This window comes from Cetorhinus maximus, chromosome 13 (assembly GCF_964194155.1).
Source record: "Cetorhinus maximus chromosome 13, sCetMax3.hap1.1, whole genome shotgun sequence".
Taxonomy (NCBI): Eukaryota; Metazoa; Chordata; class Chondrichthyes; order Lamniformes; family Cetorhinidae; genus Cetorhinus; species Cetorhinus maximus.
In genome coordinates, this window is record NC_135891.1 from 27,507,602 (window position 1) to 27,529,911 (window position 22,310).

The window sequence follows — 22,310 nt, forward strand, 5'->3', positions numbered from 1 at the left end:
GTCCGCTTGGAAGCGCTGTGCGCTCCCTGTCCGGGTGGGGGGGTATTCCCTGAACCGGGATTGCGCTTAGGGAGATCGCTGGAAGTTTTAAAAATTTGTGGAAGTGTGGAAAAAAAAATTCCTGACATGTTCCCCCATGTGACACTGTCACATGAGCTGGGACATGTCAATTTCTTTTATTTCAACTTTTCACAAACATTTTAAAGCCCTCATGAAACCTCGTCCCACCCGTGGATGAGGTTTCATGTTTACTCTAAAGGCCTCCTGGCCTCCTGACCTGCCCGCCAACCTTAAGGATGGATGGGCAGGTTCTTTAATTAGCTTAATTGCTTTTTTAAAGGCCTTAAGTGGCCATTGACAGTTCAGCGTGCACGCAGCCGACTCAGCTGCGCGCCCGCCAAACTGAAAGTCTAAATCATGCGGGGTGACATCGGGACACACGTCCGACAGCACCCCACATAATTTTACACGTTGGCGAGTGGGCCCCGCCCCCCCTCTCACCGACCGGAAGGTGTAGCCCATGTCTATTTACATCCATATTTCCTACCAATCTCATTAACTTGCATTAGAACAAGTGGAAATCAGTGTTCACAACCAGTGCCCGAGGTATTGCTTTTTACAAGGATAAAAATTAATGCTTCAAGTCACCGAACAACCATTCATGCATATTAAGTACAGCATGTTTAAGAATATGCAATTGTGGAAGGTTTTCAAACTTTCATATGACTTGTACCCATGTCATAAAAATTCATTCAGACAAACAGAAAATACACTGCAGGTCTCAGCGAGGATATTTACTTTAAAAACTGGTGAAAATACCACATCAATGCTGTGCCAGTTATTCTGGGATTTATTTTACACCTGCTTTGAACCAATGTGATTGTAGGAAATTCATGTGTAGCTAGGGGTTTGGACATTACAATAAGCAAAAATGCATTTAGGCACAAGGATTGATAGATGGGCATAAAAAAACATGGAATCAAGGACATAGCATAACTACGTAGCGTAGTTATAGTGGATAGTTCCTTAATTCACTGATTACACATGTTCTTGGTGCAAAAATATACTGGAAATTCCAACCTACTGTGCAAAGTCTCGCTTGCTGAGAGTACATGTAATCCTGGGAAATGGCACTGTATACCATGAGAGCAGCATCATTAAATATACCCATAGATTGGTACCTCGTAATCACTTCTGTTGTATGTAACATTTTAATATGGTGGGATTTGGTCAAGTTTACAGTTAACAGTTATTCTCAGTGCAGTTGTTACTTGTGTTCTAATCCATAAAGAGAATTAACAGTTTTCTATTTTTACTGCCACAGATCTAACTATAAAATTTATTTAAAAAAATAAGAAAATTAGTTTTCCAATAATAATTTAGAACTATGTGGATTCCATTTCAATTATCAGAAGGCTATGTGAATAAAAAATATTTGTATAGATGTTTTAATTGTCATATAAAAAATGTAGGTGAAGTTTTAGATAGTTTTCATGCATGTAACTTTTGTGCTGGGTGTGGGCAAGGCTTATGGACTGGGGTGCAGCAGAAAAAACAAAATGCGATCTCCTCTTTTTATCCTGTTATGTTTGGCAATTTGTGTAAAAAAAACACTTTGGCCAGAATTTCTGTCTCCGTCGGGCATCATGGTGGGCGTGAGCAGACAATATGGCGGGAAGGCCAAAAATCAGTTTCACGACATTGTGAAACCAGTTTGTGATCATCTGCTCCATCCGTCAATGGTGGGCCGTGTTTCTCACCGCTGGATGTCGGGAACGTCATTTTACTACATCTGCATTAGCCCTGCTCACTGGAATCATCCCACCACGCTGGATCATCCGAGCATGTTGGAGTAATTGTACATCGATGCGTTTCACCACAGCATTTAAAAGGCGTGCACCTGGCAAGCTGAACCTCGAGGGGAACTCAGAGGTGGGTGCACACAAATGTTGTGCAGCGCTCACAGGGGCAGCCCGTTGGATTTCAAGGTTGAGGCGCTACGCACTCAGGTGAGGGCACAGGCAAGTCACTTTTTTCTGGCTGGCTTACAGTGCAGTGCCAGGGCAAGGGCTGCACTGCAGTTGGGGCAAGTTGTGGGGGGAAAGGCAGCCCGGCTTGATGGTAGTGCACAAGCACACGCAGGATTGTGGTGGGTGGAGCGGGGGGCAAGTGGTGCATTAGGGAAACCTTATATAAAGTGACCAGTCCTCCACAGCTGAGATAATTCAGGCACAGCCACATTGATATGATTGGAGTCGGGCCTCTAACTTATCTGCCCACTCAAGCAACGCAGAGGCATCAAAGTGCCACCAAATGACCCCTCGGGCGCAAACTGCAAAATAATGAGTGTTTTAGTGCACTGCAGAACAATTGGATGACTGGGCAAGCTGTACATTCTCCTTGTGGAAGCTGGCCATGGTGGAGGTGCTCATAGCCCCTGGCGATGTCATCATCCCGGTTTGGACCAGTCTCCTCCATGGTTCAAGGTAACAGTGTAGCCTTGCAGCGCGGGTTAGGAGAATGCCTGCATCTGAGCTGAGAGCACAGCATGCAGTCCAGTGAGAGAAGCTGCTGCATTTCGGTCAGGTGGAGTGGGGTGGAGTTTCGGGCAGCCATGCAGCACACTAAACTCTGGCCATCCAAGTGGTGGACTGTGCTCTCTGGGGTGTGTTAAGGGGCCTTCAAACTTAGCCAAACTTAACTACACCCATGTTAACCCATGTGTCTCTCTTTCATCCTGCAGGAGGAGTACATTAGGAGCATGGAGCCTAACGAACTAGCTGTATGCCTCAAGGCGTACAGAGAGCAGAGATGAAGGAGAAGAGAGTGACGGAAGCGCTTGGCTGGACAGTGGGAGGAGCAGCACCCTCAAGAAGAAGGGGCAGCTGGGGCTCCTGCGCACGACACTGAAGAGCCACAGTGAGCCATCGCTGGTCGGCACCTAGCTAGACACGGTCAAGAGACAACACTTGTCACTCCTGCAGATGACCGAGAACCAGTGTTGCTGAAGACTGCATATGTTTAAGGAACTGGTCGGTCACATCTGCCACTTGCTGCAGGATTTGGCGACCTGTGGGCATGGAGGGCATCCACTGCCAGCGGCTGTGAAAGTGACCGTGGTGCTCAATTTTTATGCCAATGGCTCCATTCAGGGCTCCACAAGTGATCTCTATGGGATATCACAAGCCTCCAGACAGAAATGCATCCAGAAGTTCACGGATGCCATATTGGCGAAGGCACACAACTTTGTGTATTTCGCTTGGGATCAGGAAAACCAATGGGTTGGGACCCGCTCACCGACGCGTAAAATGACGTGGGATGATGTCGGGCAGAACTCCCAATGTCACCCCACATCATTTCAATTTTCAGATTGGCGGAAGCGCAGCTGAATCAGCTGTGCGCCCGCCAACCTGTCAACGGCCAATTGAGGCCATTTAAAAACTAATTGGAGTAGTTAAAGGACCTGCCCTTCCAACCTTAAGGTTGGCGGACAGGCCGGGAGCCCTGGCAGGCTTCAGACAAAGCATGAAACCTCAACCATGGGTGGGATGAGGTTTCACGTAGGTTTTAAAAAATTTAATAAAAGTTTAATTAAAAGTGATGGACATGTCCCAACTCATGTGATAGTGTCACATGATGGGACATGTCAGGGCAATGTTATTTTTCCAAATTTTATTTTTGAATTTGGAGCCGGTCTCCCTGAGGCAGCACTTAGCCTCAGGGAGATGAATGTGTTCTTTCATGCGCATGCGTGAAAGAGCACACTCTCAGCTTAGGGAACCACCCCCCCCCCCCGCCACCTGCACAGGGAGTGCATAGCGGACGTCATGCCAAATAAGGCCCGCCCGCCTACATAAAATGGCTCAGCTGGGGTGTGACCACCACAAACGTATCCTGCAGGTCTGCACATTGCTCCCAGGGAGTGTCCACACCTCCTACATTCTCAGAGGTCTCAGATCCCTGACGTCATCCAGGGTCCAAAGAGGCTGCAGGGTTGGCTCCTCAGGGACAAGGGCTACCCACTGAGGATGTGGCTGATGACATCCATGCAACGGCCTCAGACTGTAGTAGAGTGAAGGTATAATGAGGCTCATGCTGCAACTTACACCTTTCTGGAGCAAACCACCAGAATGTTGAAAATGAGGTTCCGGTGCCTGGACCGGTCTGGTGGAGCCCTGCAATACAGCCCACAGAGGGTGTCACACATCATCGTCGTCTGCTGCGCCCTTTACAACCTGGCACTGCAACAGGGAGAGGAGCTGCCTGAGGAGGAGACGGAGGAGCTGCACGTCTCCTCCAATGATGAGGATGTCGACGAAAATGAGGTTGAGGAGGTCCTCGAAGAGGACAACTGTGGTGAGGCCATCGCACTGGCCAAATGAGGCAGGCGCGCCTGGGAGGCTCTCATAGCTGCTAGACTCGTGGAAGGTGATGATGGCACACAGTGATGAGATGCCATGGATCCTCACATTGCATTTTTTCTTAATTCATTCACGGGATGTGGGCGTCACTGGCTGGGCCAGCATTTACTGCCCATCCCTAGTTCCCCTTGAGAAAGTGGTGATGAGCTGCCTTCTTGAACCGCTGCAGTCCATATGGCTTAGTTACACCCACAGTGCTGTTAGGAAGGGAGTTCCAGGATTTTGACCCAGCAACAGTAAAGGAATGGCAATATATTTCCAAGTCAGGATGGTGAGTGACTTGGAGGTGGTGGTGTTCCCATCTATCTGCTGCCCTTGTCCTTCTAGGTGGTAGTGGTCGTAGGTTTGGAAGGTGCTGTCTAAGGAGCCTTGGTGAATTCCTGCATCTTGTAGATGGTACACACTGCAGCTACTGTGTGTCGGTGGTGAAGGGAGTGAATGTTTGTGGATGTGGTGCCAATCACATGGGCTGCTTTGTCCTGGATGGTGTCAAGCTTCATGAGTGTTGTGGGAGCTGCACTCATCCAGGCAAGTAGGGAGTATTCCATCACACTCCTGACTTGTGCCTTGTAGATGGTGGACAGGCTTTGGGGAGTCAGGAGGTGAGTTACTCGTCGCACGATTCCTAGCCCCTGACCTGCTCTTGTAGCCACAGTATTTATATGGCTAGTCCAGTTCAGTTTCTCGTCAATGGTAACCTCCAGGATGTTGATACTGGGGGATTCAGTGATGGTAATGCCATTGAACATCAAGGGGCGATAGTTGGATTCTCTCTTGTTGGAGATGGTCATTGCCTGGCACTTGTGTGGTGCAAATGTTACTTGCCACTTGTCAGCCCAAGCCTGGCTATTGTCCAGGTTTTGCTGCATTTGGTCATGGACTGCTTCAGTGTCTGAGGAGTCATGAATGGTGCTGAACATTGTGCAATCATCAGTGAACATCCCCACTTCTGACCTTAATGTGGAAGGAAGGTAATTGATGAAGCAGCTGAAGATGGTTGGGCTAGGACACTACCCTGAGGAACTCCTGCAGTGATGTTCTGGAGCTGAGATGACTGACCTCCAACAACAACAACTATCATCTTCCTTTGTGCTAGGTATGACTCCAACCAGCAGGGACATATCCCCCTGATTCCCATTGACTCCAGTTTTGCTAGGGCTCCTTGATGGCACACTTGGTTCAATGCTGCCTTGATGCGAAGGGCAGTTACTCTCACCTCACCTCAGGAATTCAGCTCTTTTGTCCATGCTTGAAACAAGGCTGTAATGAGCCAGGAGCTGAGTGGCCCTGGTGGAACGCAAACTGGGCATCAGTGAGCAGGTTATTGCAAATCAAGTGCTGCTTGATAGCAGTGTTAACAACCCCTTCCATTACTTTACTGATGATCGAGAGTAGACTAATGGGGCGATAATTGGCCAGGTTGGATTTGACATGGAGGAACACTGGTTCACCAGCTGAGGGGGAGCGGTACGTGGTAATCAGCAGGAGGTTTCCTTGCCCATCTTTGACCTGATGCCATGAGACTTCATGGGGTCCAGATTTGATGTTGAGGACTCCCAGGGCAACTCCCACCCGAATGTATACTATTGTGCCGCCACCTCTGCTGGGTCTGTCCTGTGGTGGGACAGGGCATATCCAGGGATGGTGATGGTGGAGTCTGGAACATTATGTGTAAGGTACAATTCCGTGAGGATGACTATGTCAGCCTGTTGCTTGACTAGTCTGTGAGAAAGTTCTCCGAATTATGGCACTAGCCCCCAGATGTTAGTCAGGAGGACTTTGCAGGGTTGACAGGGCTGCAAATGCCATTGTCGTTTCCGGTGCCCAGGTTGATGCCAGGTGATCTGTCCAGTTTCATTCCTTCTTTGTGACTTTGTAGCAGTTTGTTACAACTGAGTGGTTTGCTAGGCCATTTCAGAGGGCATTTAAGAGTCAACCACATTGCTGTGGGTCATGGAGGCCAGACCAGGTAAGGATGACAGATTTCCTTCCCTAAAGGACATTAGTGAACCAGATCGGTTTTTACAACAATCGGCAATGGTTTCACGGTCATTATTAGATTTATAATTCCAGATTTTTATTGAATTCAAATTTCATCAGGGTCCCCAGAACATTCCCCTGCGTCTCTGGATTACTAGACCAGCGACAATACCACTATGCCATCGCTTCCCCCAGCAAACGTTTGACTTCTGATGGCTGATAGCAGCGCACATACCCTATGTGATAAGGCTCCTATCATGGAGATGCAGTGGATGCCCATAATCTCTACATTCCAGGAGGATGGTGATGACATGCAGTGGGGACATTCCACACATCCTCACTGAGTTTATGTAAATGTCTGACTCCTGTCTGGCTGATGGCAGCTCGCTTGCACTCTGTGAACAGGGTCATAGCATGGACAAAAGAGCTGAATTCCTGAGGTGAGTTGAGAGTGACTGCCCTTCACATCAAGGCAGCATTTGACCGAGTGCAGCATAACTACTCGTGATCCTATGGCATCCTTCATGAGCTGAGCCCTTCAGGGCCACACTGTCACCAGACACAGATGCTGTTGAGATGGGGGGCCAGCCGCACCCCAAAGGTGCTGGGAGCACACAGGGAGAATGACAGAACTCTGTGCCGCTGGCCCAGGATATTCTGGCAGCAATAACAAGCACCATCGAGGTGCAGGCTTCATTAATGTGTCCAGTGAGTGTGAAGATGCACCATCAGTGGTGCAGGGAAGGTTGCACAAGCACAGAGAAGAGGCCCTGGACTGAGACACCTGCCTTTAACTTGTGCAGGAACCAAGGTTTCACATCTGAGTGACATGAATACTGCTCATCAGAACAAGGAGCCATAGGCAGGGAGACATTCTTGAGTGTTTATTTACAATAGTGAACATTATGTACAAGTGATTGACACCCATGCCAAGGCTGTGCAACATCTTCTTAACCTTCCTAACCCTGGTGCTACGTCTTGGTGCTCCCCCAACATTCACAGTGGAGGAGGAGGCAGCCTGCTGATTGCTACACCCTGTCCATGATGACCTTAATGGGTGTCCTCTGAAGGGCTGAGTCTTGGAGGGCCCCAGCCTGCTTTTGGGATCCACCTGTGTGGCAGTAGCACCCTCCTCATCCTGTGGTGCTGGAGCTGCTGGGGTCACAGGAAAAGGGGATTTGGGTGGGCCAGGGTCACCTGGATGGATGGCCCTGGGGTATGCACCTACTGATCCTCCTCCCTATAGGTGCCTGAGGGTCCCGGCTGACTCCTTGAGGGGAAGCGGAACTGGAGTGAGATTGAGCTGCCCCACACCCCTCTCATGTTGACAGTGTTGGAGGCCAAGTATGGTGTCAGCGATGGAACTCAGCCTGTGCAGCAGTGCTGGAGTGAAGTCCTGGCCCAAGGTTTCCTTGGCAGCCTCCATCCTACTGGTGTTGACCTTGATGCATTGGTATGCTGGCACTATCACCTCAGAGTGAAGGCTGATGGACTCCTCCACTCTGCCTTACAATCTGAGGAGTGCAGCAGACATCCCTTCTTGATGTTCCCGAGCTTGTCTTTGCAGCTTCAGCAACTGTGACATGACCAAGTCCAGAGGCTTCTCTACTGACTCAAGCTCAGCAGACTTCTGGTCTTCAGCAGTCCTCCGAGTGCCAGACACCTGGGAAGTCCCTGCCGCTGTCTGCTGTGGATCAGACAGTGCGATGTGCTCAGCAGATTGTGACATCTACTGTAGAGCTACGTCCCACCGAAGTGTGTGTCTCTGTGCTGGTGGAGGGTGTGGGTGAGCGCTGTGATGGGTCTTCATTGAGGGTGTCATCAGGTTCTTCTTCTGGGGTTTCTTCAGGGCATGAGTCAAGGATCTGAGTCATGGACCCCCTTGGCAGTTTCCCAGATGTGCCTGCGAAAGCAAGGAGAGATAATTAGTGCATGACAGGGGACTATGAAACAGGGGAGATCACTCACAGCATGGTTGTGTGATGGATGTTGCACTGCTGGATCTTCACTTGGTTGAGCACGGCCGACCCCACCATCAGCACAAGGATGGTCTAGGTCATTGCCGGCCACCTGGATGACTCTATATTTGAAGTCCGTGAGGACCTTAATTTCAGGCATTTCTCCACCAGCCTGCGACCTCTCCCTCTTGTTGTGTGCCAGCTTGTCCTGCATCAATAGAGATGGAGAAAGTGTAAGCAGGACGCATGCCAGGCCAGATGTGAAGGGCGCCTGGCATGTGTGACTGGTGAGTGGTGCCATGGACGGGATGACGATACGATCTGCAGGGCAAATGAAGGTGTGTGTGAGAGAGTGAATGGTGATGTCCCTTGAACTGACATATAATGAGTTCCCTGTGGATGTGTGATGGGTTTGTGAATGTGAGAGTTGAGAGTGATGAGAAGAGTGATTTACCCTGTCGGAACGAAGGAGATTATTGATCCTCTTTCGGCAATGGGTGGCTGCCCTCTTTTGCAGGGTGTTGGCGCTGACCACCACTGCCACCACCTCCCACGCAGGATTAGTGACCTTGCTTACTAGTCACCACCCAGAGCGCGTGTAGACAGGACATCACAGTGGGCCTCCAATGCGTCCAGTAGGCACTCGAGGGAGGCATCGCTAAATGTGGGGGCAACATTTTTTTCCTCCCTTTGGCAGCCATCAGTTCCCAGCAGCTTCCTATACCTTGAAGACTGCTGGCTTTTTGCAGGAGTGGCCTTTAAAAATGGTGTCCGGTTTACTGAAGGCCTGAGGTGATGGCAGAGTGGGCCAATCGGAGGATGCCACGCCAGCGACCTGGTGTGTTTCCGGGGAATGCATAATTAATGAGGTGGGAATGGGATGATAGGAAAAGCCGCCATTGTAGCCAGCGGGTAAAACATCCCTTTTCCCGTCCACTAATGCACTTAGTGAAAATCTGGGACGGTTCCGCCCTTTGAGATCGACGTGCTGATCTCTACAAAAGAAAAACTGAAACAAAAAACAAAATGCCGACTCTGAGGAACACAACTTGCTGCCTAAATAAACTGATTTCAGTCATAGGATGATAGGGAAATGGAGCTGACATACTTCATGGAAGTGTTAAATGTTTTAACCTTCAGTTTACTCATTAATTTATAAACAGGCATAACAAGGGTTATTTGACTATAAAGCAGGTTGATAATATAGGTTCCATTTCTACCGTTGTTCCCAGTAAGAGATGACAAAATTATCTTTTGGGAATATGGCAAAAACCTATTCAATGGTATCTGGAACTGTCTGCTCTTGCAGTGGTTTTACAGCTTGTACTACAACCAGGAATAGTTATTTTTATGTCAATCCCTAGTTTTGAGATACGTACCATAAGCTTGTACTGCCTCCAGTTAATTGTTTGTTAATGTATTGACAAATGACCAAGATGCCCTTTAATATCCTTCTCTGAGAAAATATTTAGTTACAGGTAAGCCATATGTATATAAAATACTACAATTTTTAGAACAATTAAAATTCAGTTAGTCATTCACTACTATACAGAGGGAAATTTTAAGAGTTGAAAACAATTTGTTCTTTTATCAACCAGCATTATAGAACTTATACTTATAAACAGAAACTGCACACTGGACTTTGTCTTTCCATATTACCAAACACACCAAAAGGTTAAAGTGCTCATGGAGAGACTGTGCGAATATGAGTATTGACAATGAAAATGAGGTTGGGAGGGGCCTTATGTGGAGCATAGGTGCTGATTGGTCTGAATGGCTGGTCTGTAAATTCTGTACTATTCTATTGAGATTACAGTGATGGTGTCTATTATTAATATTTTATTTACTAATAAAAAATGCAGTCACATAGGGTGCGTATTTTGTGCTCTGGAGACCAAGTGCAGTGGTGGGCAGCAAAAGTGACACATTTCCTGCTGGCCGCAATGGCGGGTTTCCGTGCCAGATTGTCCGTTTTTCAGCTCATTATATATGCATGAAGAGGAAGCACATTGGATCCCGTGATGGGGCAGGAGGAAAAGGTCGTCCACCAGCTGCACCATTCCGGCTTGGGAGGAGGTGGCCAGCACAGTCAGCTATCCAGCGCAGAAAAGGGATGAATGATCTCATCCGTTCCACCAGGGTAAGTCAACCTCCTCACTCTCAGCTCACACTCCCACAAGCCCATCAGGCATTCACAGGGTTACAGTCCATAGGGATCTCTCACACTACTATCTCAAGGGACATCACCACTGACTCTCTCACACACACTTCGACATCTTCATCTCCTCTCACATCCTGTGTTGCTCGTGTCCTCAGCCCTTACACAGGCCCACTCAGCACCCACACAAGGCAGGTATCCATATAGTCTGCCTCAGCATCCATCCAGCTCACAGTCCGTCCACCTGTCTTTTTATAGGACAACCTCCCTCACAACTAAAGGGAGAGATCCCTGACTGGCTGGTGAGGGTCAGGGTGATGCCTGGGCTCAAGCCCCTCACAGAGTTTAAAGAGCGTGCGGCAGAGCTGCTGGAGAGGACCGGGACTGTGCGTGTGCCGATAGTGAGACCGGCATCTCCCAAGCAAGTAAGGACCCAGCACCAGCTCAACATTCACCCAACAATACTGTGAGTGCTTTATAATGTTGTTGACTATTCAGCCAATTACTAATAATCTGTTCTCATATTGACAACAATGGGAAATGCAAGAGGGACAGTGGCAGGTAGCCCCTCAGCCCCAGTCCTCTCACCACCTTGGATGAGGATCCTGAAGACACATTAGATGAAGGCCCATCTCAGCATTTACCTACACCCTCCACCAGCGCAGAGACGCACACCCCAGTGGGACCAGGTTCTAGAGCAGGTCACAAGCTGGTGAGCACAGCACAGACTCTGGTCCACAGCAGGCGAAGGCAGGGACATCCAAGGTCTCCAAAACTCAGAGGACTGCTTCAGGCCAGGATTCTGCTCAGTCCCAGTCAGATGGCGAGCCTCTGGACTCTGCCCTAACACAGATGTAGAGCTTCAACAACAGACAGGGGAATATCAGGCAGGGCTGTCAGATGGACTCAACAGATTGCAACATGCAATGTCAGTACACTGAGGTCAGCACTGGTAGAATGGTGACCGCTATGGAGACCTTGGTCCAGGATATAGGGCCTACTATACTCAAAGAGTTACACTCCATCACTGTAGGCATAGATGACATCCATCAATGGCTAAGCGAGAGGGGACAAGGCACCTTGACCTCATTCCAGGTGTCCCTTCTCCTCAAGGAGTCAGCCAGGGACCCTTGGGCATCCAGAGGGATGAGGAACAGCAGCTGGACACCCTGGGGACATCCACCCAGGTGACTCCAAGAGTGTCCAGCCCATCCCAATCCCCTCTAACTGTGCTCCCATCAGCTGCAGGTCCACAGGCCAAGGAGGGGGCACCTGCCCCACAGAAAGAGGCCCAAAGCCCTCCAGGTCTCAGCTCTCCAGAGGACACCCACCAAGGTCATCTCAGACAACAGGGCGTTGCAGTAAGCAGGCTGCCTCCTGCTCAGCTGTGGATGTCAGGGATGCACCAGGATGTAGCAGTAGGGTTAGGAAGATTAAGAAATACTAGGAGCGCAAGGATTGCACAGGTGTTCACAATCTGTATATCATGTCCACAAGTGTAAATAGATTTGCACCCATTCCACTTCTCCTGGTCTGTATCCCTTTGATGAAATGTTTTGTGGTCAATGAAGTTTCACACATTTCTGTACCCCCTGCCCCTCCACCACCTTCTCGCAAATGTCCCATCATGTGCTTCAGCTTGATGTTGTCACCTCATGACGGTGTCTGTCTGTTCTCTGCTCAGTGTCAACATCAGTGAAGTGTAAGCCTCAAAGAAATGTGTGGTTGCCCAAGGCATCTCTGGGACCTGCTTTAGAGGTTAACATAACCTTCAGTCATGATGGTGTAAGATGGAGGCTCATGTAGTCATCCAATGCAGTGGCATTGTAGAATGATCAGTGTGTTTGGTAGATGATGAAATGTAGAGGTGCATGAAGACAGGGCATCTTTCACTGACCTCCATATACTGTCCGTCAGCCTTGCTTATGGTCTATAAGCCCAAGCTCTGCACTCGTATGCGCTCATGTCTGCCTGCAGCATTCTCTAATGTCTGTCTGAAAATGTTAAAAGGACCCCAATATTAGTGCCCATTTTCCCACTTCCATGTTTCTGAGATGAAAACATCGCCGACATATTTTTGTCGGCCATTTCCAGTTACATGTTTAAAGGTTTGTGACCTAGCTGCTATGTGCATTTTCCCCATGTGGCTACCATGGTCATGGGAGGATGCAGCACAGGGCCATAAGTTCTGGCTAGCGTCTCCTGACATAACCCCTCTGTGAGTTCCCAGATGCTCAATCCTAACGATTATGTGGAACTAACAATGGCATCATTGTGTCTGGTTTCCGTGTGCATGTGTCAGGCTGCAGCTGTGAAATGGGCTAAGAGTGAGAACAGATAGCAGCTGATGTGTATTCTTTATCATGTACCACTTGGGACCTTGAAGGTTACATAGCGTGTCTGCCTTTTCGGTAGCACAAAGGCCAGGGCTGAGCAAGAGGGCAAAATTGAAGTCAAGATGGCAGCATGTTCCAGTGTGGCACGCAGGTATCATCAGAACATAGTGCTCATGAAGTGTCTGAGGTTAATTGAAAGGTGAGATGAACTGCAGCCCTGCACCCTTCGCTGAGAGCGATGGATGACTGTGTCCTGAGGATGTATGTGATGATGAGGACTGAGTACAATGAGTAGGCATCCACACTTGTCTTGCCTAGTCGGCTGGCAGAGACCAAAAACCACATTATGGTATCACAATCAAACTCACACATGAAGGTGATGTGTACTAAGTGGAGATGGACCTCCTTGAGGCGCCTTGTCATAATGCTGGCATACTGCCACAAGCGCACTGAGGGTTGCAGTGCTGCTCCTGACCATCTGTGCACACAAAAAGTCCTGTTGTAGATATGATCACATTACAGAAAGGCTAAATGCTCCGAGCTTCCTAGGATGAGGAGGTAGTGATGAAAGAGCATAAGTACTCATTCAGCAGCTGAAGTGGATCGTTGAGATGAGGAGGAGAGCGACAAAGATGGTAAAATGGACCCAGCATGGGGAACATTGGTAAAAACGGATCATCATAGCTAATCGTCATCATCCTCCTGGAACTCGGTGGCTATTAGAATTGCACGTGCACACCTGCCTCATCTGGCCAGTAAAAAGGCCTCTTCCCCTGCTCCCTCAGCTTCCTTGCCCTTATTGCTCTCAGCCCTCTCAACATCCTCATCATTGGAGGGTATGTGCAGCTCCTTCATCTCAGCATCTGGCAAGTCATCCCCCCTGTGTAGGGTGCAGCAAGGCACAATGATGTGTGCGAGCCTCTGGGGAGTGAACTGGAGAGCGCAGCCTGACCTGTCTAGGCATCGGAATCACATCTTCAGGATGCCAATAGTTTGTTCTATCAATGAGCGTGCTGAGGCATGAGCAGCGTTATACCTTTCCTCAGAGGCACTTTCAGGCTGCCGGATGGGAACATCAGCCCCATCTTTAGCGTTTGTCCCCGAGGAGCAACCCTGGATGCGCTGAAGTCCCTTGAAAATCTGCAGAACCTGCGATTGACTCAAGATGTAGGAGCCATCTGGCACATACCTGCATAATGTGTTCCTGGTGGTTGCAAACCAGCTGCTTATTGAGAGAGTTCCTTTGATGAATTGAAGTGGCTGCTGTCAGGGAGCTTTTATAGCCACATGTGTGCAGCCTGCACCTGTGGGAATCCAGAAATACCAACAAAGCCCAGAGCTCTCGCAGCCTGGCCGGCTTCATCTTGAGAGAACTTCAAGTATTGTGTGCCTTGCTAAATACGGCATCCATCACCTCCTGTATGCACTTGTGTGTAGAAGCTTGAGAGATCCCAGGGAGGTCACCAGTGGAGCCCTGGAAGGAGGCACATACAAAGAAGTTCAGAGCAGCAGTGACTTTGAGAGCCTCAGGCAATGGATGTCCTCCTAGTCTCTGCACCTTCAAATCCACTTGGAGAATGTGGCAGATGTGAGCCACCAGGCCCCTAGACAACCGGGGGCATTGATGGCACTGATTCTCATTCCTCTTGAGGTATGAGAAGCGTCTTCTGTCCACTCATGATCTGGCTCAATGGCTCTGTGAGCCTCAGCTTCTGGGATCTGAAGGGGCCACACTGCCCCTTGCTCATCAGGGTGACCCTCTTCCCTTTGCCCAGCATGGTGCCAATGCACCCTTCTTCTCCACCTTTGCTGTAGCCTGTGCGCCAGGAAGAACGCCACATTAGCTGATCCATCCATCTTTCCCTTGCAACCATCTTTGCAGGAACACTGAACAGAGGCATGAGCGAGCATTAGCCTTCAAACGACATCTTCCTCTCGCTGACTAGAGAGTGACTGTGGTGCCAATGGGTTACTTCAATTCCATCCAGTCCCTTGGCAGCACTATTACAGCCTTCAATATTACCTGCAATGCTCTCATCCCAGCACACACCCCCGACCCCTCAACAGACACTACTGCAATGACAGTGCTTAGGACGGGCACTTGGATCTGCAAGAGTTCTGCCAGACACTGGAAGCCTCAGGCAGGGTGCTCTGAGACTGCAGCATTTGGTTTACACAGCAGCCCAAATGACCAGTGAGGGAACGAAAGTATTTTAAGTGGGGTGGGAGAGGTTCCCATCTCTAACTCTGCCAGCTGGCAAGATTTAGAGGTGTTATGGCCAATAGGCATCTGCATTTTGTCCCCTTGTCTATTGGTGCCTTCTTAAAATGGGGATTTGCCAAGAATGGGACGAAGGGTTTTGGCAAGGAGGTCGTTGAATGGCCCAGTTATAAATTACTCTCGCATGAAAGCATCACAACAGCTAAGGCTCCAGATTTCCTCAGTTAGGTTTGGAATGCTCCTAACATGTCTCAGCTGTGCCTTCCTTTCCATTCGAAAATTTGGAACTTAGGAGGGCGCCCCTTCAACTGGCCAACATGCGCAGTGGTTGACTCCTCCCACAAGCCCTGAGAGCCTCTCCTGCAGATGTTTTTCAGACTCTCTTTTTCAACTGTGCCATAGATTCGGGTTGGAAAACGGTGGTGCTGAGGTTCTACTTCGAGACCAGCTTCGAACATTCCCGTGTGACTGTGGAAATCCCTCCCGTCGTCCTGGAGGAGCATAATTCTCAGGTTTCCCTCCCTCCAATCACTCTCCTTTTCCCTCTAATCCTTGTTCCCCTAGTCACAGTTGTGGATATCCCTGTCCTACCTCCTGAACTCTTTGCTGTTGATGTCCCCATGTCCCATGTAGACCTGAAGCCTACTGCACCGTCACATACAGAGACTCTCTCCATGAGACCATCGAGTGCCCCCCCCCCCGCTACATTAACTGTTTCCCATTTACAGGCTGCAGATGCCTCCCCTGACTGTGAGAGTGCCATTTTCATGCCAGTATGAAGCCTGAAACCTCGAGGACTGATGTGTGTGTGCGTGTGTGCATGTGTGCGTGTGTAGCGGGTGGTGGTGGTGAGGGGTGGGTGGGTGGTCACAATGCCCTGCGCACACCATGCTGGACACGAATGACCCAGGACTGAAAGGCTGGCCCCTTTCCTGGATAGGGACAAGGACAGTCTTTCTAAGCTCAGCCGTCTAAATTATGGACTTCTGCACAGGACTGTGTTTCTATTCTGGCCCCAAGTACGTTTCTCCCCACAAAACTCACCCCCCACCCCCTCCCACACCAAGTCATCTGTCTGTATGCACTCTTCCCCAGTCTGTCCCCTACCCCAGTCAAACCTTTGCCCTGCAGATCCATCCCTTGCCTCTGTATTCTACGACACCATGCTGTCCCCAGTCAAGTCTTTGTCCTCCAGCTCTTTTCACCATCACCCAACCCATTTCCCTCACCCTCGGCCTTACTGCTGCCCTGGAATGGTGAACCATGCCTCTGAACCGACCTTGAGTTCCTGCTGGTCTTGCGTGTGCAGCCTGGCACGGAGTCAGAGCAGCCGCGAGCGCAACGCATTAGGTGAACGTGTTTTGAAGACACGAGTGAAGTGCAGGTTGACAGGTGCACAGCACTTATATCCGATTGTGAATCATGCCGGTCTTATTAGAGGCCGAATTGGGCTTCTGATCAGGAGTGGGGCCGTGATTCTAGCGAGCTAGCTTCATAAAGAGTATTCATGAAATTTAAATCCATGCAAATGTCGTTCCCAACATGGCGTGACGGGAGGCCGCCATTAAAGTCGGGAACGGACAATTGCATCCTGTTCTTACGCTGACAGAAAACTGACTTTTTTCCTTCCTCCACATTTTCCGGACCTGCCCACCATTACGCCCACTGCTTGTGGGACTGGAAAACTCCACTCATAGATTCCCAAAGACACCACATGTAGCTCATTGAACATATGTTCTAAAAGTTAAATGTAAAGATTCAGATTGACTGTGGCACAGAAGGAGTGATTTTATTCTATGCTGTTGCCTCCTGGTTTATTCAGCTTTATACTTTTTCTAACTCAAAGCCTGTTGCTCACACACTGCAGCTACATTTTGTAATCAGTTTTTTGTTTTATATTAAAACCAGTTCATAACCAGTAATTACATCTAAACCATCTTAGCATGATTAAAATCCTGCACATGTATCCAAATGCTCGGTTATAATACTTCCGTGGGGACAAACAAGATGATGTATGTTTGTCAGGGGTTTCATTGTGCCAAATAATTGTCTGAATGTGAGGTAAGATTAAGAAGTAAACATTTCCATACTCCACACCTTTCAGCAGGAACCCCACCATATGTTAATTGTTTGTCAATTACATTGCTAAGGTTTGTAAATGACATGTCAATTACATTGTTCAAGTTAAAAGAAACAGGTGATGGGCATTAATTGTCTTTGAGCATATGTAAATAGGGGACAAATCCCCTCTCATTTATTGATTTTAGTTTAATTTATTGATTTTTGTTTTACTTAAAAGAGTATAAATAGGGGATAGCTGGGACACTGGGTTGAGTGGGAGAAGAGCTGTGAGACTGAACAACTCAATAAACTATCTTGAAAAAGGAGAGCTCTGTACTTAGTTTTGGCTTCACGGGTCAGCTTGAATCCTATTAACACCATATACCACATCTTTCAATAGAAAATTCCAGTACATACCAACCTTCTAATGAAAAAAAACTCACCATATACCCTACCTTTCGATAGCAAATGCCACCATATACAACACCTTTCAATAGTAAACCCCACCAGGTACCACATCTTACTACAGAAAACCTCAGCTTTCAATGGTAAATTTCACCACAAAACCACAGGTTTCAATAACAAATCCCATCATATACTACATAATTCAGCACAAAACTGTACTATGTACCATATCTTTCAATAGGAAATTCCATTGCATACTACACCTTTCAATAGCAAACCCCACCAAATATATCATGTCTTTCAGCTTATTATTAACTATTAACTATTAACTGTATCTTTTCAAAAGAAAATATAGAATCACAGAATTTTATAGTATGGAAGGAGGCCATTTGCTCTTGATGCTTTATCCAATTCCCTGAAAGAGCTTCCTGCTAATCCACTTCCCCTCATATATGTTTAGAGATTTTAAATATAAATTTATCCATTTATCCGTTGTATTATGGATTCTGCTCGCACCACTATATCTTGTATAGCATTCCATGTCGTCACAACCAGAAACAGAGCCGATAGTTACAATGGTTACACTGGGGATCCTAAAATCTTGTTAGCCATTTATAACATTAACTCTGCAGGTTTAATTTTGTACTTCGAATCATAGAGATTACAGCACAGAAAGAGGCAATTCAGTTCATCAGGTAGACAGTTCTTTAACTGGAGCTGTTTATTCTAATCCCAATTTTTGTCCTTTTCTCATAACCTGTTACAATTATTTTCAACCTAAGTAGACTGTTTATTAGTCAATAGCTTATTCAGTACCCAAAACACCTAGAGACATGAGGTTATGAAACCAAACCTACTTTAACCTCTTTCTCAAGATAATCGTGCAGCAGGATCTCAGGATCTATCAGGTAATCTGGAGGGAAGAGCGGGATAGAATGGAGAGGTCTCCTGTATACACTGCTTCTGTCCTGCTGTCTCCGGTTCTTGTCGGCTTTGGGAAATACCAGCCTCTTGATAGGAGACACAAATCCCTGAAAATGACGAGAAACCTAATTATCATAACTTTAAAACAATTGTTTTAAATATCTCTCCAAACACACTCTGAAAAGGTGATGATTAAGATTTTAGAAATAAAGGCAACACAAGTTATAAGCAAGGTGCCCTAAATTGCTGCAGTCACAACCAGGAAATTTGGCAGAGTTTTTCACTACAAGAGCTATTGCTCTATTCTCACTTGCCTGTATCCTCCATGTACATTAATATTCCTCTTTCTCAGGCAATTATCTAATTATTTATTTAAATAATTTATAGGCTCTGTTTCGACAAGTTTATGACAAAACAATTTCACATTCCAACCACCCTCTTTCTGAAACTTATTCATGTAAAGATGTCAGTATTTCATAATTACATTGTATACATTTTGATAATACATAAGCAATGGAACAAATCCATCTGAATAAATCTACAACATGTACAGCAGAAAATGTCTGACCATTTATATTGACAATATAAAGTATAAGATTCATTGTTTGCCACTTGAAAACTGGCACAACTATAATAACAGTCACACATTGTGACACAATTTCTGATTATTCATTGCTACCTCCTATTATTTATCTATGTCACACTGCATTCACAATGCAGTTTTCATAACAATCACTAAAGGGCTTTGTAAGTTTTAAAACCTACGTGTGGAAAGAACAATAAATATGCATTGGTTTAATCAGGCTAGGGATATAAAAAGGGAAATAACATTTTGACAGCAGCTTATTAATTTATCAGAACATTCAAAAATATTTCACATATAATGAACTACACTTAAAGTTTTATTTGAAATGTTGTTTTGCACACAGGAATATCCAATGAGACACATGAGCATCATTGAACTGATTGGGAAGAATATTGGATAGAGAAGCAAAAGGACAATACTGTAAGACCATAAGATGTAGGAGCAGAAATAGGCCAGTCGGCCCATCGAGCCTGCTCCGCCATTCAATGAGATCATGGCTGATCCGATAATCCTCAACTCCACTTTCCTGCCTTTTCCTCATAACCCTTGATTCCCTTTCCTGATTAAAAATCTGTCTATCTCAGCCTTGTATATACTTAACGACCCAACCCCTACAGCCCTCTGTGGTAAAGAATTCCATAGATTCACTACCCTCTGAGAGAAGGTATCTCTGTCTTAAATGGGTGACCCCTTGCTCTGAGATTATGCCCTCTGGTCCTTGACTCTCCCACAAGGGGAAACAACCTCTCAGTATCTACCCTGTCAAGCCCCCTAAGAATATTACATGTTTCAATGAGGTTGCCTCTCATTCTTCTAAACTGCAATGAGTACAGGCCCAACCCACTCAACCTCTTCTCATAAGAAAATCCCTCCATACCCAGGATCGACCTAGTGAACCTTCTCTGGACTGCCTCCAATGTCAGTATATCTTTCCTTAGATAAGGGGGCCAAAACTGTTCACTAAGTGTGGTCTAACTAGTGCCTTGTTTAGGCACTATATTATGCTCCTTCCCCTTCTTTCAATACTGCCAGAAAATTGTGCACATCCTCTTGAATTGGTGGGTGGTAGGGGTGGGTGGTGGTGGGGTGCTGGATTTCACACTTTCTCAGTACTGCTCTGAATTGTCAGCTTAGGTTATGTGCTCAAGTTCTGGAGCAGGCTTAAGTCCACATCCTTCTGACTCAAAGGCAAGATGCTACTAAGTGAAGCAAGCTGGAAATGATATTCAGGATCCATTCAAGGTTTGATTTATGGGCTATTTTATGAATTACTGCTTTGTAACTCACTGCCTGGCATCTACTCTTGTATATAAAATGTATTTTGACACACTAAATGGCCCTGATCTTCTGGTCCAACTGGTGGTGAACACAGACATTCACTGCTATTGAGGGTTGCAATGGCATCAGATGTTCCTGGGAGTTGATTTATGTCCAAATCTGCAATTTCTGGTTTGTCAGGTATGGTTCCATCAGAGCCCACGCTGATGGTTCCCCGTGCAAGACCTTTCAGTACGTAAACTTGGACTTTTGCCATGATACTTACACTGTTTTCACCCTGATTTAATAAGGTGTAAAGCCTGCTAGGAGTACATGTCTTTAGATTCAGAGGACTGTCCAGCACCCTGTACATCCAGCACTGCTAAATCCCCTCCTGGCAAAGCTCACCCCCACCTCTCCTCTTCTCACCCACTCCCATGTCCCTGACGCTGGTCAGCCTCACCTGCACACTTGACACTGCTCAACCCACTCCCGACACCTCTCACTCTCACCCCCCTCACTGCTCACACAGTCCCACACTCCTGACACTGCTCAACCCCCTCCTTACACTGCTCACCCACTCCCAAACACCCGATACTGCTCAGCCCCACTAGCACCCCTGACACCATTCAATGCCTTTCTGACACTGCTCAACCCCCACTCGCCAAAATTACTCACCCCCTCCAGCATCCCGAACACTGCTGACCCCCCACTCCCCAACACTGCTGACCCCACTCCCGACATAGCTCACCTGCTCCTGCATTCCCGACACTGCCCAAACATCCCTGCACCCCTGACACCCGCCTGGGCTCCATAACACGGGGCTGGTGGAATCCAAGAGTTTCAAATCATATGTGCTGTAAATCTCAAAGTGTAAGAAGTGAATATCTTTTCACCATTGTAACACAAAAACAAACCAACAGTAAAGATTGCACAGGGAAAATAGTTCAGAAAACAACTTTGCTTTTACAGTTGCAAAATGGGAACATGAAAGTAAATGTTTGCAAACAGAGGATTATTCAAGCATGAAATGCTTTATCACAATGGTTATTGAGACAGAGACTGTAACATTATTTAAAAGTATAAATGTTTGAAAAGGAGGAATATAAAGGATGTGGGGATTAAGTAAGCAGGTAGAGATTTACAGCACGTTGATTTGCAAGTACCAGCACAGGCACAACGGGTGAAATTATCATCTGTTATGTTGTAAATACTATGATTATAAAAGAACTTCAATAACAGAAATCAGATTAAGGAGATGAATGCGTGGCTCAAAGACTGGTGTGGGAGAAGTGGGTTACAGCTCATGGGGCACTGGGATCAGCACTGGGGAAAGTGGGATTTGTACCTTTGGGATGGTCAACACCTGAACCGTGCTGGGACCGGTGTTCTTGCGGGCCGCATAACTAGGGAAGTAGAGAGGGGTTTAAACTAAGTAGCAGGGGCAAGGGATCAAATTCGGGAAGATGTGGTAAATCAAAGAGTAGAGGCAAGACAAAAGAGAAAGGTATTATGGGAAATGAAAAACAGACCGTAACAGGAAGAGATAGAGAGTACAAATCTAACTGTAAATCAACAGGTGAGACTGGAGGTTATAAGAATAACAAAAGGATAAAACTAAAGGCTCTGTACCTGAATGCACAAAGCATTCGAAACAAAACAGATGAACTGAGAGCGCTCATAGAAATAAATAAGTACGATTTGATAGCCATTACAGAGACATGGCTAACGGAGGACGTGGATTGGGATCTGAATATTGAAGGGTACAGGACACTTATAAAGGACAGGAAGCAAGGAAAATGTGGAGGGGTGGCTCTGTTAGTTAATAATGGTATTAGCACAATGGACAGGGATCACCAAAGTTCAGAAAATCAGGATGTGGAAATGGTTTGGGTAGAGATGAGAAATGGTAAGGGCAAGAAGTCACTTTTGGGAGTTGTGTACAGGCCCCCTAACAGTAACCACATGGTAGGGTGGAGCATAAAGGAAGAAATAATTGGAGC

General features: G+C 47.1%; 1 protein-coding gene across 1 annotated transcript in view; it reads right to left on the reverse strand.

The window, feature by feature from the left end:
• The window catches only part of ccm2l (CCM2 like scaffold protein), a 54,898-nt gene that overhangs the window by 24,802 nt on the left and 7,786 nt on the right, over nucleotides 1-22,310 (reverse strand). The window contains exon 2 of the mRNA XM_078556287.1: nucleotides 18,398-18,571. Within this exon, the coding sequence (XP_078412413.1) occupies nucleotides 18,398-18,571 (174 nt within the window). The remainder of the gene's footprint in view (nucleotides 1-18,397; nucleotides 18,572-22,310) is intronic.